Genomic DNA, 16335 nt, shown 5'->3' on the forward strand with positions numbered 1-16335 from the left:
TTAAATGCATTTGACTCTGAGGAAAAGACAAAATATTGATCAACTTTTGATTTATTGCAATTGATGTTTTACATCACAACAACCTAAAATGGCTTCTGAGAAAACATCCACACTCTAGGTGTTCCAGGGCTCAGAAACCACCATGAATAGGTGATTGAAAATCCTTTAAAAGTTGAAAAAAATTAAGGAAAAAGAAAAAAAAAAAAAAAAAAAGAAAAAGAAAATGAAGAAGAAAAAGAAAAAACCATCAGTGTGTTTCCAAACTATATATTCCTGTCATATGTGGAGATCATGGTGAAGGTGACATGAACTCCTGTTTCAAAATGGGACTGTTCATTCCTGACTCAGAAGACAATTTAAAAATCCTTTTAAAGTTGTTGTATCATACAAAAATCAAATGAAAAACACAACAGCGATAAAAATGCTTGAATATTGATTGTGGGAATATTTGAGTAACATAATATTTGAAATGTGCCAGCTGAGTTTTGTCTCCCAGCACTCCCAGGGCCTCCAGTGCCCAGCAGGTCTGCTGGCCCCTCACCTTACCTCCTCTCCCACCTTGGAGGACCCCAAAACCATGGGCACACCTGGATTACATTAACCACCCATTCCCAAACCCCTCTCCCAACCCCTGATGTCCCCAAGACCCTCCATCCTGGGTCACACCAAAAGAACTCAAACTCCTTCCATACCCTGGGACACCCCTCACCCTCAGATAAGCCGCAGTCCCATTTTGCCCTCCTTGAAAATCAAGTGCACACCAACTTTTTCCACTTTTTTCCCCAAAAAAATGCATCCACTACCCAAAAAATGCCAGATTTTGAAGGGAAAGAATGGGGAAAAAAAAAAAAAAAAAGAAGAAAAAAAAAAGAAGAAAAAAAAAGAGGTTAAACCCCTTTATGCTTATTTTTGGAGCTTTTATTTCAGAAGAATTCCAAGCGCTTTTTGCTGGCCCCAAGTTGTTGCGAAGATACCTGGGAATTCTGCCAGGTCCTCTCATATTTCTGGGAATTTTGTATCCCACTGCCAAGGTTTTGTTGTTATTTTGAGATGAGAACTCAGAGATTTGGGAACTTCCCAAGACAGGGTGGGAGACACTGGATATCCTGCTTTCATGGAGGTGAATGAGAGAGAATTGGGACTTCCTACCCCCCAGTCTGGGTAGTCAAGAATCGAAGTGGGAATGGGGCAGAAACAGGGAAAAAGGTGTGGAGGAAGAGATGGGCAATTCAGCATGGAAGGGGGAGACTGGGGAGGGAGGAGCTCATTGTGGGGCACAGTGCCCCAAACACTGGGGTTACAATGCCCAGAAATTTGGAGTTACAACACCTCAAAATTGGGGGTCATATTGTCCCAAGCTTTTGGGTCTCATTGTCCCAAATGTTGGGGTCATGTTACTCCCCATTTTGGGGTAAAAACGTGCCAAAATTTGGGGGCAAAATGCACCACACTTAGGGGCCATGACATTCTACACTTCGGGGTTAAAGTGCCCCCCATATGGGGGTCACAGTGCCCCATATTTATGGATAGCTGCACCCCAAATTAGTTGTCACATCATCCCACTTTTTGGAGTCACAGTGCCTCACACTTCGGAGTTAAAACGCCCTATACTTGGGTATCACATTGCCACAGTCTTTGGGGTTGCAGTGTCCCTCACTTGGAGGTCACAATGCCACACTCTTAAAGGCTACAATCCCTCACATTTTAGGGGCAGAACACCCCATATTTTGGGGTCAGAATACCCTGTACTTCAGGGTCAGAGTGCCCTATGTTTGGGTTAACAGTGCCCCAATCTTAGGGGTTTCACTGCCACACGCTGTTGGGTCACATTTTACCACACTCTGCTGTCAAGACACCTCACACTTGGAGTCACAGTGTGCCACACTTTGGTGTCACAGTGACTCACATATGGGGGTCTCAATATCTCAAACCTGGGGGTCACAGTGTCCCATATTTTGGGGCAAAAGCTCTTCACACTTGGGGATCACATTGCCCCACACTTGGGTGTCATGGTGTTTTAGTCTTTGGGGTTACAATGATCCACACATAGGCATCACTTTTGCCCGGACTTGTGCATCATGGTGCCCCACATTTTGGACATACCACATGATTTAGAGTCAAATTGCTCCACAATTTGTGATCATAGTGCCCCACTCTTTGGAGAAATATTGCACCACACTTCGGGATCATACATGCCACACTTAGGGGTTACAGTGAGTTTTAGGTCACATTGTGCCACAATTTGCAGTCAAAACGCCTCACGTTTGGGGTTGTGTTGGGGGGCCATGATGCTACAATTTTAGGGCTCACAGTGTCCTGGACATTGGGGTCAGAATGCCACATACTTCGGGGCTGCAATGCCCCACAGAAGGGGCCCTGGGGCCCCACACTTGGGGGTCACATTGACCCACATTTAGACCCACATAAAATATCCCTACCCATTGGGATGATGATCCCCCAGTTTTCCAACTTGGCAAATAAATCTCAAATTCACACCCCAAAAAAGCCTTTAGAAGCATTTATTGACTGTTGTATCAAAACCAGCTCTTGGCAATATCATTTTTATATGGGAAAATACACTAGGATTTGTATCTTTTTGACCTGAATTTGATATATTTTTGAGTTCAAGGGGGTGGGTGGGACATCAGGATATTAGGATCCACACAGAGTTAATCTATTTGAGAAAAATCTAGGAAAATTTCATGGATTTGAGACAAAATCCAGAATTTTCCTAAATTGTGGAGATTTGAGGTGATCCACTTATGGGATGGGATAGATGGGAGCATCAACTTCCTGACGGGTCTGGTGGGAGATGTGGCTGGAAGAGAAAGAAATACATCATTTTGGGCAGAAATAGGTCAGTTTTGGGAAAAATTGGGAAATATTGTGCAAAATGGATTATTAATATGCAAATAATTGGTCTTTTTATGCTAAAGTGGGTCAGCATTGTATGTAGTGGTCTGATTTGGGGAAAGTGGCTAATTTCGGGGGGAAATGGTATTTACTATACAAAATGGCTCATTGGGAAAAACATCTCATTATTGGGCAGAAAAGGTCCCTTATAATGCTAGATGGCTCATTTCTTGGCAAAGCAGTTGCTTACCCAGATCGTTCCCACAGGATCCTGCCTCAGTTGCTGTGGATGAAACCAAAGAAACTGGAAAATTCCTTCCAGGATCTGCCCAGCCCCTCCCCCACTGACATTATTGCCAAATTTCTGAGTAGGAAAACATAATTTTCTTGGATTTTAGGGTAAATGAATTAGGAATTACTTACCATCCAGCAAAATCCCGGGATTTCCACATGTCGACCACTTCTCCAACACTTCGGGCATTGCGTCCATCTGGAAGCTTCAGGTCATCTCTGGGGTTTCCATTGAAATTCCCACAGGGGCCACAGAGATGGGAGGCCAGGCCTGAGGTCACAGTGATGGTCGCCTTCCCATCCTGGGTGATGGTGATGGACATCCCAGAGCTGTGGGTGATGGTGACATTCTCAGGGGATGATGCCACAAAAAGGGAGTCAGAGATGGTGGTGGGGGGCTGCGTGAAGAGGCCATTGACCTGGGAAAATATCAGAAAATTACAAAAAACATGATAGAAAACTGGTTTGTTCTTGGGCAAAGGGCTCTAGCTTAGCTAGAGCCAAAAGCGCTCTTCTCTTTTTCAAAAACGGGTCATTATTGGGCAAAATCACTCCACATCAGACAAAGTAGCTCACTAGCAGGCAAAATTTAGAGAGATTTTTGCTCAGATCTCTCTAGATTGACCCAAACCACCCAAAACCCCCTCACCTGCTCCACTCACCCACACCTCCATGTTGCCATTGACGCTTACAACACCCTCGCGGACAAAGATGATGACAGCTGTCGCTGCGGGGACATTCATGTCACTACAGTCGCTGATCTCCGTCACCACCTTGAACCAATCCCGTGCCTCTTCATTGCAGAGGGCTGATACCTTGTAGGTGCCACTGGCCAACAGGGGCCCAGCGACACCATCAAAGGTGGTCAAGGTGGCTCCAGGCATGATCTGGCAGTGGCCTTCCCTCCTGGCACACACCTGTTGCCCATCACGGGTGATGCACACCTGGTCCTGGGAACATTGTGTGTCCTGGCACACCAGTCCCCGTGATGGGTGACAGTGGCATTCCTTGGAGCAGTTATTGAAGGTGACAGTCTCACCTGCCTGCAACAGGAAATCTCACAAGTTAAGCACAATCACCCAAACTTTAGGGGAATTTCCCAAATTCCAAGAGGAGAAATCCTATACAGCAAGAAATTCAGGTGGATCTGGGGGACTTTGGGCAGCTCAACTAGTTAATGGTAACTTTTTCTGCTAATCACAAATTTTTGGTGTCCTTTTTCATCATTAACTGTTCCTTTTTTCTCATTAATTATTAATTCATTTTTCCTGGCTACTCTCTCACTAATAGTACTTTATTTTCCCCCACTAATTGTCCTTTTTGCCATTAATTGTCCTTTTTTTCCCCCCAAACCCTCTGAAACTTTCAAGATGGGGCAGCTCAACCCCCAGCCTGATTCCCAGAAAACCAGCTCCACCAGTCCCCAGCCCTGGGTGTCACCTGCCCTGTCACCTGACCTTGAGGTAGCGTCCCCTGTGGAGGCAGCCACAGCGCTCAGGTGACACGCAGGAGTCCCCATCAAAGACGAACCCCTCATCACACTGACACCCCTCAAAGCACCCCCAGGTGCAGGGGGAGGGGCCCATGAGGGCAGCACAGGTGTGGTCACAGGTGCGGGTGCAGAGCTCATAGTGGCTGTTTGGGGGGCAGGACAGGGCTGGGGAAAGAGGAAAAAAATGGCATAGTTGGGACAAATTCAAAATTGTGTGGGGTTTTGGTCAAAATTTGAAGGTTTTCAGGAAATAAAAGGTTGAGTTTTTTAATTTGATGGAGTCTTTTTTCAAAATAGGAGGGTTTTTTCCTAATTTGGGCATTTTCATCGAAACTGAGGGGTTTTTCTCATCAAAATTTGGAGTTTTTTTTAATTTGAGGGCATCATTCCAAACCTATTATTCCTCCATACTGGAGTGTTTTCAGTAAAATATTGTTCATTTTACCTAAATGGGCAGTTCCTCTAAAAATTGAGGGCTTTTTCTTCGGGAAATTTGAGCTTTTTTTCCAAAATTGGAAGGTTTTTAGCAAAATTGGAAGGTTTTCTGCAAAATAGTTTTTTCCAAACTGAAAGGGTTTTTTTCAAAATTAGGGGTATGAAGTTCAAAACTGGATGGGATTTTTCAAATTTTGATTATTTTTATAAATGGTAAAAAATTTATTTCAGATTTTGAGGCCTTTTTCACAGCTGAAAGGTTTTCATGAAAATTAAGAGAGAACTTCCAGATTTTAAAGGAATTTTTTTCATAATGCAAAGATTTTTCTTTCAAAAAAGAAGGGATTTTTTCTAAAATCTCAATGAATTCTTTCAAAAATAGAATGCTCTTGTAAATTTGAAAATTTTTCACTCTTTAATTTTTTTTTAAATATTGGAGGATATTTTCTAAAACTTGAAGGAATTTTTGCAAAATATGAAGATGTTTTTGAAATGCAGGGGAACTTTTTCAAAATTTGAGGCAACATTTTTCCACAAAATGGAAAATGTTCCCCAGCTGTGGAAAATTGTTTCCATAACTATTTTTCCAAAACTTGAGGGATTTTTTTCCCAATTTCCGCCCCCCCCCCCCCCCCCCTTCCCCCCAATCCCCTGCAGGAGAAAATGTAGCTTTTGAGGAAAAGAGGACGTGGAGTGGCAAAATTCTTCCTGACTTACGACAGAACTCCTTCGTCCTCCATGCTCTGACAGTAGCTCCAGCAGCTTGGCAAGCAGTGGCATATGCTTGCAGTGCATGGCACAAAGCAGCACGGTCCCCACGGGCAGCACAGACATCATGGATGCAGTGGGTGAAATACTCCACGGGGCTGATGCGTGGGTGGCATGCCTGGAATGGCCCTTCTGCATCACGGATGATCCCACAGGATCCATTCCTGCCATATGTTGCCTGGTTGGCGACATCACACTTGCTGCACACACCATCATCGCAGCCATCACTGCATGCTCTGTCCTTCTCTGGGACCTTCCAGGAGGTGACAAATTCCTGGGTGGTTTTTGCCAGTGCCCCGCTGGGCAGCCGGAAGTCATCACTGGCATCCCCATCATAGTCACCGCCCAAGCCGCACAGCCGGCCACGGTAGACGTCAGGGACAGTGATGAGGAGGAAGGTGGCTGTGTTGTAGAGGATGCGGACTCCCGCAGCAGTGTGGAGGACAATGTTACTCCCCTCTTGGCCAATGCGGAGGTTCTTGTTTTCTGTCACCAGTGGGAGGGTGTAATGCTCCAAGTCCACCTGGAATGAGGATAGGGTGACACACCTGACACTTGGAATAGAGTCACTAGATCCCACTCCACAGTGACAGTGTAGCTGTGGAGGGAAACACCCTTCTTACAATCATCACCATGGGAATCACTAAATCCTCTCCACATTTAACATTGTACCCATGGATGGACGTCACCACCCTCTTCATCATCACTGCATCACTATGGGGGTCTCCAGACTTACCATCACTTCCCACTTCCGTCCCCGCTCCATGGTAACAGTGTAGCCATGGATGGATACTACCACCCTCTTCATCAGCACTGGGTCACCGTGACTGCCTGCCTCATGCTCCACCAACACCGTGAAGTTGACCAACCGCCGTGCCGGCTCGCACACCCGTGCCAGGATGTAAGTGCAGGATCCCGGGATATTGAAGGTGCGTCCATCAAAGGTGACATAGTGGGGGTCTCCTGACACAACCAACCGGCCATAGCCCGTGGGGTGACATCCCAACACTCCATCTTCCACTCGGCACTCCTCGTGGGCACCACAGAATGCCTCCTGGCAGGTCACTGTGCCATTGGTGCTGCAGTGGCAGCGTTCCCGGCATGAGGGGTAAAACTCAGTGTCCTTCTGGTAGTAGCGACCAAGGTACTCACAGCCACACTCAGAGTGGGGGACACAGTCAGAGCCGCTGAGGACAAAACCGTTGTCGCAGAAACAGCCCTCGGAGCAAGGAGTTATGGGACAGGAGTTGGGGATGGAGGAGGTGCGGCAGGTGGGCTGGCAGGGGCTTCCACAGAGCTCATAGTGGGAATGAGGGGGGCAGGAAAGAGCTGGGGGAAAAAAAGAAGAAAATAGGGAGTGAGGGGAATATCCAAAGGGAAGGGGAGTCCCTCAAGGAAGGAAGGAAGGAAGGAAACGAGGGAGGAAGGAAGGGAGGGAGGGAGGGAGGGAGGGAGGGAGGGAGGGAGGGAGGGAGGGAGGGAGGGAGGGAGGGAGGGAGGGAGGGAGGGAGGGAGGGAGGGAGGGAGGGAGGGAGGGACAGGGATGGAGGGGACGTAGGGAAGGGAGGGGAGGGGAGAGAAGGTCCCATTCGCCCCTATCCCACCCACACTCACCACAGAACTCTGCCATCCTCCACGTCTCCACAACAACCCCATGACTCTGGCATGCAGTGACATAGGCAGAGATACCCTGACACACAGTGTCACGGTGTCCCTTGTAGTGACAGGCATCGAAAGCACAGTCCTGCAGGAATGGCTCCGGGTTGATGACACGGTGACACTCCCGGAAGGGTCCCCCTGCTCGGGTGATCACCCCACAGTACCTGTCCCCACGGTATGGCTGCACCTTCATCGTATCACATACTGGGCACTCTGAGCCACAACCAGCTGAGCACCCAGGGACGTCCCCCACTTTCCAGCTGTCACCCAGGTGAGTCTCATCGGAGGCACGGTGGCCACCAGGGGTGACAAAGTCATCATCAGGGTCACCATTGGCGTTGCCACAGAGGCCACAGACAGCACCAGAGTAGGTGGTGGGAAGGATGACACGGGCGTAGCTGTACCAGTCAAAGGTGACAGTGACACCAAAGTCAGTGGTGACAAAGCCATGGACACCACGGTAGAACACGGAAAAGTGGGGGTGTGTGAAGGGAAGGGACACAAAGGCACCATCCACCTGCAGGAAGGAGAGGGAGACAAAGGATAGAGACAGGAGGGAAAAGGTTTGAAATCAGTTTGGTAGTTTTATTTCATTTTGTTATTGTATTTTTATTTACATTATAATTTTATTTTAATTTATCTTATATTTTTAATTTTTTTTCCTTTTCACATTTATTTCTTCTTTTTGACTTTTTATTGGTTTTCATTTTTATATTTATGCTTTTTATTATTATTTACTTTTTTGTATTTTTATTTGAATTATTTTTATATCTTAATTTGGTTTTACTACAGTATATTTAATATAAGCTGGAGAAAAATTGAGGAAAATTAGGAATCAGGCAGAAAAAGAAAAAATTTGCTACAAAAAGTCGGATTTAGAGGGGAAAGGAGGATTTGTTGGGAAAAAAAGGAAAGCATGGGAGAGAAAATGGAACTTCAGGGAAAATAGGTGATTTGGGGGAATTAGGACGATTGGGAAAATAGTATTTTTAGGGGAAAGAGGTGATTTGGGGGGAAAAGTAGTATTTGAGAGATAAAAGGAAGATTTGAGTGAAAAGAATGGTACTTGGGCAGAAAAAGAGGAGAATTTGTAGACAAAGAGAGGCATTTTAGGGGAGAAAATGAATTTTTTTTGTGAAAAGGATTTTGCAGAGAAAAAGAACAATTTTGAGGGCAAACTGGGGATTTTTTTGGGAAAAGGGTAATTTGGGGGCAAACAAAGAGCAATTTGAGAGAAAACAGGGGAGCCCAGTGCTGAAAAGGGATGCTTAGTGAAAAAAAGGTATTTGGAGAGATAAAGGGGATTTGAGGGATAAAAAGAGGGATTTAAATTTAAAAAGGGGGTAATCTGGGGAAAATGGAGAATTTGGCATTAAAAAGAGGTACTTTGGAGGAAAAGGAAGATTTCGGGGGGAAAAAGTTAATTAGAATGGAAAAAAAGTGGAATATGAGGGAATTTGGGGATGAAAATAACTTTTTGAGGATATTTGGAGGTGAAGGGGATTCCTTGGGTTGCCCACCTTGACCTTGCGTGGGTGCTCCTGGCTCATGCTGATGACACTCCCATAGACCTCCAGGTTGATAGTCTTGGTGAAAGACACGGCACGGCTGCCACGGTGGTTGTTTTCCACAGTGACGTTGAAGGGGACCAGGGTGGGCTTGGGGGTGCAGAGGGCAGCAAACTGGTAGATACAGGAGCCTTGGAAGTCAAACCTCACCCCATCAAAGGTGGTGTAGTGAGGGTCACCCGTCCCAATGCAAGTGTAGTGCTTGTTGGGTGTACACCTGGTGATGCCATTGACCGTGACACACTTCTCATGGGATCTACATCCTCCTGGCTTGCAAGTCACCGCCCCTGAATCCTCACACCGGCACCGCTTCTGGCAGCTCCTGTCTTCCCAAAATTCCTCATGGAGCTTGTAGGAGTGATTGTTGTGGAAACAACTAGAGGCGGTGGTGCTGGGGTTGTTGGTTGCCTTGATGCCTACAAGGGATTTAAAGGTCTGTGAGACATCATACAGGGATGGTCCTCAGGAAAGCCCCAGAAGTCAAATCAGGAGGGCTTAGGAGTATTTTTGGGAGAAGCAACCAATGCAAGCCTTCCCTGCAATGAAGGTGTTGGTTACATTAACACCTCAACTAGAGTTCATTATACACTCCACAGGGACAACCTTCAGGAGAAATCTCAGCACAATTCCCTGGTTTTTGGGCAGCTGGAATGAGATCAGGTAGCTTTTGGGGTCATTCCATCCCCACTGGTTTTGTTGATGCCTACAAGGATTGTGGAGTCCATGAGACATCAAGCAGGGATGGCTTCTAGGAAAATGCTGGTGTAATTCCATGTGTTATGGACACCTGTGGTCAGATTAGGTGGGTAGGTGGATTTTGGGATGTTTTGAAGTGAAAAGACACATTGATTGTGTTGATGCCTACAACCATTGCTCTAGGCTAATACTCATAGCTAAGTTCTCACATGGATCCTCTCCTCCCTTCCCCAAGATCCTCACAGACCCCCACATGAACTCACCACACCCCTCCGTGCCCTGTGCAATCTCCTGGTCTCCACAATCTTCCTGGCATGAGGGATCTCTCCAGCTTTCTGCCCAATCCTCACCACCTTCACCAGGAATACCATTGGGAACCATGGCTTCATCGTCTGTATCCTCATTGAAGTTGCCACAGAGGCCACAGATGGCCCCAAAATAGCTGCTGGGTGCTGCCACCATGATAACCTGGTCCTCATCATAGGTCACCTGCAGCCCAAAATCCGTCTGGAGGATAGTCCGACCCTCATTTTGGAAAATCTGGACTTTTCCCTCTTCCAGAGTGGCTGGAAAGTTGGTGGGTTTGTTGTTAACCTAGTGGGGTGGGAAGATGAGAAGGAGGGTTAAACCTCAGCAGGTGGTTCCCCATCCCACAAAAAGCACATAAGTACAAACAGAGGGAGAAATTATTTTATGAATAATCGATTTGCATTATAAATTAGAATTTTTGCCATTCTTCCTGGAGATTCACACCAAGAAAAGCTCAAACCTCCAGTCTGAACCATCTTCTACATCTTCTGAGCTAATCTTGTTTGTATGGAGACCAGGATTGGAAAAAAATACATGCCACTGGAAAATGGATTAGGAATGGAAAAAGTACCCCAAGTTCCACAGGTGTGGTGGGTCTATTTATTTTTTTAAGGTCAACATCAATATGACAATGATTTATCCTCTCACACTTTTCTTGATATTTTTCCTTGTTTTTTGAAGGTCAAACTCACCCAGAAATTTTAATCCACTTGGAACAAATGGTTTTATTGGGAACCATCCATGTCAGATGGATCTGACACCTGGAGTAACTAACCTGGACAGCCTTGTCCTCACCAGCATGGATGGAGACATTGTAGGTGTAGATATAGACATTGACCATTGGCTTTTCAGAGTGATCCTGGCTGCGCTGCTCTTCCACAGTGAAGGGCTCCAGGGTGGGGTCAGTCCCACAGTACTTGGCCAGGGTGTACCTGCAGCCACCACGGGAGGACACAGAAGCCCCATCAAAGGTGTGGTACTGCAGGGATGGGGAGCCTGTGCAGGTGCCCAGGTAGTCGTGGCGGCAGGTGGGCATGCCCTTGTCCAGGTGACAGCTCTCCTTAGGACGGCACTGCACCTGCCGGCAGGGGTCTGCAGGTTTATGAGTGACAGAGAATTAAATTCTATAATTGATTATATAAATGATAAGTCTAAGTATATATTTATTTACATATTTTGCATGGTTTTATATCTGATTTGTAATTATACATAAGTTTTTCTATATTATTTATGAATATCTATAAATCATCTCTGTTTGTTTAGATATTTATTGACATATTACTTATGTTTTTCCATCATACAGAATTATTAGAAATATAATAAATGTATATGATTCTTAATAATGTATAAGTATAAATTTATCACAGACATATTATCTCATATAGATAATATATTTGTCTCTTATACTTAGATATTTGCCACTTATTATAAAAATATGTTTATATTTATAGATAATGATTTTATGTATTATTTATGTATTTCTCCACTGATTCTTATTCATTTATTTAGTAAATTACATTTAAGTTTTTTTACCATTGTTTCTATATGTTTGTATATTAGTATTTTTTGTTGTTATTATTATAATAATGTATTATCGTATAATGTTATATACAATAATATTATTATGTAATGGTATTATTTTTGTTTAATTGATTTTTGTAATTTGCATGATTCCATAAAATTAATATAAATATCTGTTATTGATATCTATATAATTCTACATCATTTATTGATATCAAAGTTCACCTCCACTCACCACTGTCGCAAGCTCCTTCTGCTCCATAGCGCTTCCCCTGCCCCATCCCGACATTCCACACCCCAAATGCCACTGTCTCATGCTCCACACGATGAATTCCAAATCCACTTCCCAAATTTATCCCAACCCATGAATATTCTGTCCCGGAGATTTGCTCCCATGCCACACTCCCTAACGGCCTCTGGTTCAGCAGTATTCCAGAAGTTTCTGCTGTCTTGGCCACCAGCAGGATGCGGTTGTCATATCCCTCCAGTGCAACAACACTGTAGGAATTGCAGTAACTAGTTATGTCTGGGATGCTGACAAAAAACGGCTCAAAGGTCACTGCACCGCTGTTCTCGCCACTGCCCAACAGAAAAACCTGGACGCCAGCTTCGGAAGTGAGGAACAAGCCTTGTGGGGATTGGGTGCCATAGAGCAGTGAGTGATTGGGTTGTATCTCTCGTGTGGTCTTAGTGACTTCATCGTGACCCGTGACACGCGTTGGTTGGGCAGCGGTGATGTAGATGAGGTTGGATTGCCCCTGGAAAGGCACTGGTGGCACAAGGAAGGATTTTCCCCACTGGTCAATAGGGTGGAGCTGTTCCACCACATGATCGCAGCGGCTCAGCCTGCCCACACAGGTGTGACCGCTGAAGACAGCCACCGGTCTCTGTGCCACCACCCGTGTTCCAGAAAGATCAGCCATGCTCTGAATCTGTGCTGCTTGGTATGGCTCCAGTGGGATTGTAAGGGTGGAGCCACGTCGGTGCAGCTGTCCACGGAAGGTGACATCAGCATTGAGGTGAATGTTGACTGTGGTGGATTGATCCCAAGCAGCCACCACAAACTGGGCATTGCGGGTGGGGCCGGGGTTGGGGGTGACCACATGGTATTCCATCCCCCACCTGTGGACTGGAATAATGACAGCGGAGTCAGCTGCCATGGGTTTGTCATTGACCATCACTGCGGTGACAGCTGCAGTGGTCTTTACCACCACAGCATTTTCAAAAATTTGGCTCCCCACCATCTCGGCTTGGGGTGGGATCTTCACCAGGACTGGTTGATTGGCAGCTGCCTGCACCGTCATCCGTAATCCAGGTCTCTTCATGGAGATGGTGGCAGTGGTGGATGGGGAGGGGCCAGTGAGGAGGAGGAGGCGGAAGTCACTGCGAAGAGTGCGCTGGTTACCATTCTGCAGGAAGGCCACCAGGAACTCGTCACCCAAGTGAGGTGGTGACATCTCAGAGGTGGTCCTGGGGGCATGGAGGAGAGCTGGGGGGAGGAAGAAGAGGGATGGATAATTTGATAGATTATTGATTTGATGGATTATTAATTTGATAGATTATTGATTTGATGGAGATTTGATTGATTTGATGAACACTTGATTTCATGGATCACTGATTTCTGGATTACTGATTTGATGGACTACTGATTTGATAACTTGATCAATTTGGTGCTTTATTGATTAATAGATTATTAATGGGTTAATGATTAGATAAATTATTGGCTTGATGGACCTTCAGTCTGATAGATGTTTGATTTCATTTGCCAGACCATTCATCTGATGGATTATTGATTTAATGAATTATTGATTCAATAGATTATTGAGCCAATGGACTTTTGAATCAATGGATTAATAAACTGATGGATTTTTTTATTGGGCAGACTACTGATTTGATGAAGTGTTAATTTCATGGGTCATTGATTTTGATTTGACAGTTTATTGAGTTTATGGACCCAATATTAGTTGATGGGATAATATTTTGGAGAAAAAAGTTATACTAAAATTGATGTGATGGATTATTACTTTAATGGATTACAGATTTTATGGACTTGACTGATTTTGTGAACTATTAATTTTTTAGATCATTGATTTGATGGGGTATTATTTTGATAATTGATTTGATTAATTTTTCATACACTCATTCTCTAGTTGGGAAAGTAAACTCCAGCTGGGAGAGTGAACTATGAACAAATATTTCATTAATTACATTAATCTGTTGGATCATCATTCACAGGAACAGACCATTTGAACTATTGTGAATTTGATTAAATGCCTATTAATTCCCTGGTAAAAAGATGGAGCTTTTGGGCTGGGAAATCCTTCTTCTGGGCTGGAAAACCCTTATTTTGGGGAAATTAATGATTTCAGGGGAATTTTACAACTTCTGAGGCCTTTCCCCACCATGTTTCAACTTACCGGAGAGCATAACAATCCAGAACCATCTCAGCACATTTGCTTTTCCCAAGCTACCATCCATTATGTTCTGGGTGCAAAAGGTAAAACACCAGTCAAATTCTCATATTTTTTGAAAGCTCACCAGAATTTTCCCAAATTTCACCATTTCTTCATATAAAACTTACACAAGTCCCCAAAATCTGTGTGTTTTAGCCTTGCACTCATCCCAGAATTCAATGTTGTACTAAATTAGTCCCCAAAATCTGTTTTTCTCATTCAAGCTATCCTCAAATTCACTAAAATTTGACAGTATTTACTCAAAAATGTGAATTTTCTTGCACCTGGTGACAAAATTGGCTTATAGGAGGGCATTTCCACATGCCTTCCCCCGCCCTCCCAGGTACCTTTGAATTTCCTTTCCCTTTTCCTCCCTTTTCCTCTTTTCCTCTTTCCTGTTTCCTTTTTTTTTTTTTTTTTTTTTTTTTTTTTTTTTTTTTTTTTGGTGATTTCCTCTTTTTCCCTTATTTTCCCCATTCTTTCTTTTGTTTCATTTTTCCATTTTCTCCTTTTTTACCCAAATCCCATTTTTCCATCTACATCCCCTTTTGGCTTTTCCATTTCTTCAACTTTTTTCCCTTTTATATCCCTTTCCTCCTTTTTTTCTCCTTTCCTCGACTTTTTAAATTTCTTTGCTCTTTTATCCTTTCCTCCCACTTTTCCCTTTTTTTCCTCCACTTTCTTCGTTTTTCTTTTCTTCTTCCTCCCTGGTTTCCTTTTTCCACCCCTGTCTCCTTTGCCTCATTCTTTCCCCTTTTTTTTTCTGCTTTTTCCCCCTTCCCCACATTTTCCTCTACTTTTCTCCCTTCTTTACCTAGTTTTCCTTTTCTTCCCCTTTTTCTTTTTTCTCCCTTCTTTCCCTTTTACCCTGTATCCCACTTTCCCCTCTTTTTTTTCTTTTCCTCCCTTCTTTCCCAATTTCCCTTTCCTTCCCCTTTTTCCTTTTCTCATTCTTTTCCCCTTTTTTCCTCTCTTCTTCCTTTCCTTCCTTTTTCCCCTCTCTTGTTTTCTTCCATCCCTTTATCCTGCCCTTTTCTCCCTCAAATCCTGTCGCAAACGTTCTAATCCCACTGCTCCCACAAACAGACACAGGGCTGCAGTGGCGGGGGGGGGGGGGGGGGGGGGCGGGTGGGAAGGGGGGAGCTGGAGCAGTTTTCAGGTGGATTTCCCACTTTAGGGTATTTCCTGAAAAAAAATTATCAGTTATTAGATATACATATGCCCTTACCTGCTTTTGGCTCCGTTTGATCCCCATCTTAGCTCAGTATCCCCAAAGAGCTCCGTTTTATCCCCAAACCTGTGAAGAAAACACTATCCCAGGACAGCAAATCTGGCTCCTCCCTCAATTATTTTTTAGTTTTGGCAGAAAAAGGGGAAAGAAAATTACTAATACAAGGCACCCCCAGGGGACCACCCCACCCAATGACGTGAGATAATTTTTGGCTAGAAAAGGTGAAAACAGAGAGAAAAACAAGAGGTTTCTGTTAAAACTGATGTCAAAAATTGGCATTACCAGATATCAAGGGTTTTTTCTCCAATGTGGTTTAAATTATTCCACAATAACAAAGAGGTGAGGGAGCAAGAATAGCATGGGGTTTTTTGAGAAATAGAGGGTGTGATTGGAGTAAATAAAAGAGGGAAAATGGAAAAAAATGTAGAGGGAGGGACTTTTTTTAAAAAAATGCATTTTGTGGATTGAGGAAATGATGGAATCAACAGACCCAGGCCAATGGCATGAGGTGCATCAAGGGGAAGTGCCAGGTCCTGCCCTTGGGTCACAACAACCTCAGCAGCTCCAAGCTGGGACACAGGGGTTGGGAAGCTGTTCATTATAAAAGGCCCTGGGGGCCCTCATGACAGCAGCAAAACCTGAGTCAGGTTCTCCAGGTGGCCAAGAAGGCCGAAGGCCCTTGGGCTGCCCCAGCCATGGTGTGGCACCAGGAGCAGGGCAATGACTGTCCCTGTGCTGGCACTTCTGAGGGCACAACTTGAATCCTAGGGGCAGTTTTGGATTCCTCATGGCGAAAAAGGTGTTGAAGGGTTGGAGCATGTCCAGAGAAGGGAAAAGAGCTGGGCAAGAGTCAGGAGATGCAGGACTGGCTGGTGGAGCTTGGGGGGGCTCAGCCTGTGGAAAAGGATGATTAGGGGTGACTTTATACATTCTACAATTACCTGGAAAAAAGGTTGTTGCCAGGTGGGAGTGAGTTTTTTCTCCCAGGCAACTAGCAGCAGGACAAGAGGAAATGGTCTCAAGCTGTTCCAGGGAACTTTCAGGCTGGACATCAGGAGG

At 44.7% G+C, this 16335-nt stretch overlaps 1 protein-coding gene across 2 annotated transcripts; it reads right to left on the bottom strand.

Annotated features, from left to right (window-relative positions):
* Window positions 1-2501: 2501 nt before the first annotated feature.
* LOC136288563 (IgGFc-binding protein-like) lies at window positions 2502-15421 on the bottom strand. Of its 2 annotated transcripts, XM_066181904.1 has the most exons (14): window positions 15274-15421; window positions 14010-14076; window positions 11828-13081; window positions 10847-11163; window positions 10026-10356; window positions 9019-9482; window positions 7454-8015; window positions 6576-7168; window positions 5789-6362; window positions 4602-4801; window positions 3807-4187; window positions 3277-3563; window positions 3104-3136; window positions 2502-2818 (listed from the first exon to the last, which is right to left on the bottom strand). In XM_066181904.1, exons 1-13 carry the CDS (start codon window positions 15298-15300, stop codon window positions 3130-3132), a joined length of 5064 nt encoding a protein of 1687 aa, XP_066038001.1. In that variant the 5' UTR covers window positions 15301-15421; the 3' UTR covers window positions 2502-2818; window positions 3104-3129. The 2 variants fall into 2 exon arrangements, with proteins under 2 accessions (XP_066038001.1, XP_066037999.1); XM_066181902.1 differs by lacking the exon at window positions 3104-3136.
* Between the last annotated feature and the right edge of the window lie 914 nt (window positions 15422-16335).

This window comes from Chamaea fasciata, unplaced genomic scaffold (assembly GCF_029207755.1).
Source record: "Chamaea fasciata isolate MVZ Bird 193981 ecotype frontalis unplaced genomic scaffold, bChaFas1.0.hap1 SCAF_4, whole genome shotgun sequence".
NCBI lineage: Eukaryota > Metazoa > Chordata > Aves > Passeriformes > Sylviidae > Chamaea > Chamaea fasciata.

Excerpts from the sequence above, each read along its gene's own strand:
- LOC136288563 (XM_066181902.1), bottom strand. The coding sequence starts at position 15,300 with ATGGGGATCAAACGGAGCCAAAAGCAG. Across the intron at positions 6,363-6,575 it reads GACGGAAGTGGGAAGTGATG|GTGGACTTGGAGCATTACAC; the intron begins GTAAGTCTGGAG and ends TCCTCATTCCAG. Across the intron at positions 4,188-4,601 it reads ACAGGGGACGCTACCTCAAG|GCAGGTGAGACTGTCACCTT; the intron begins GTCAGGTGACAG and ends TTCCTGTTGCAG.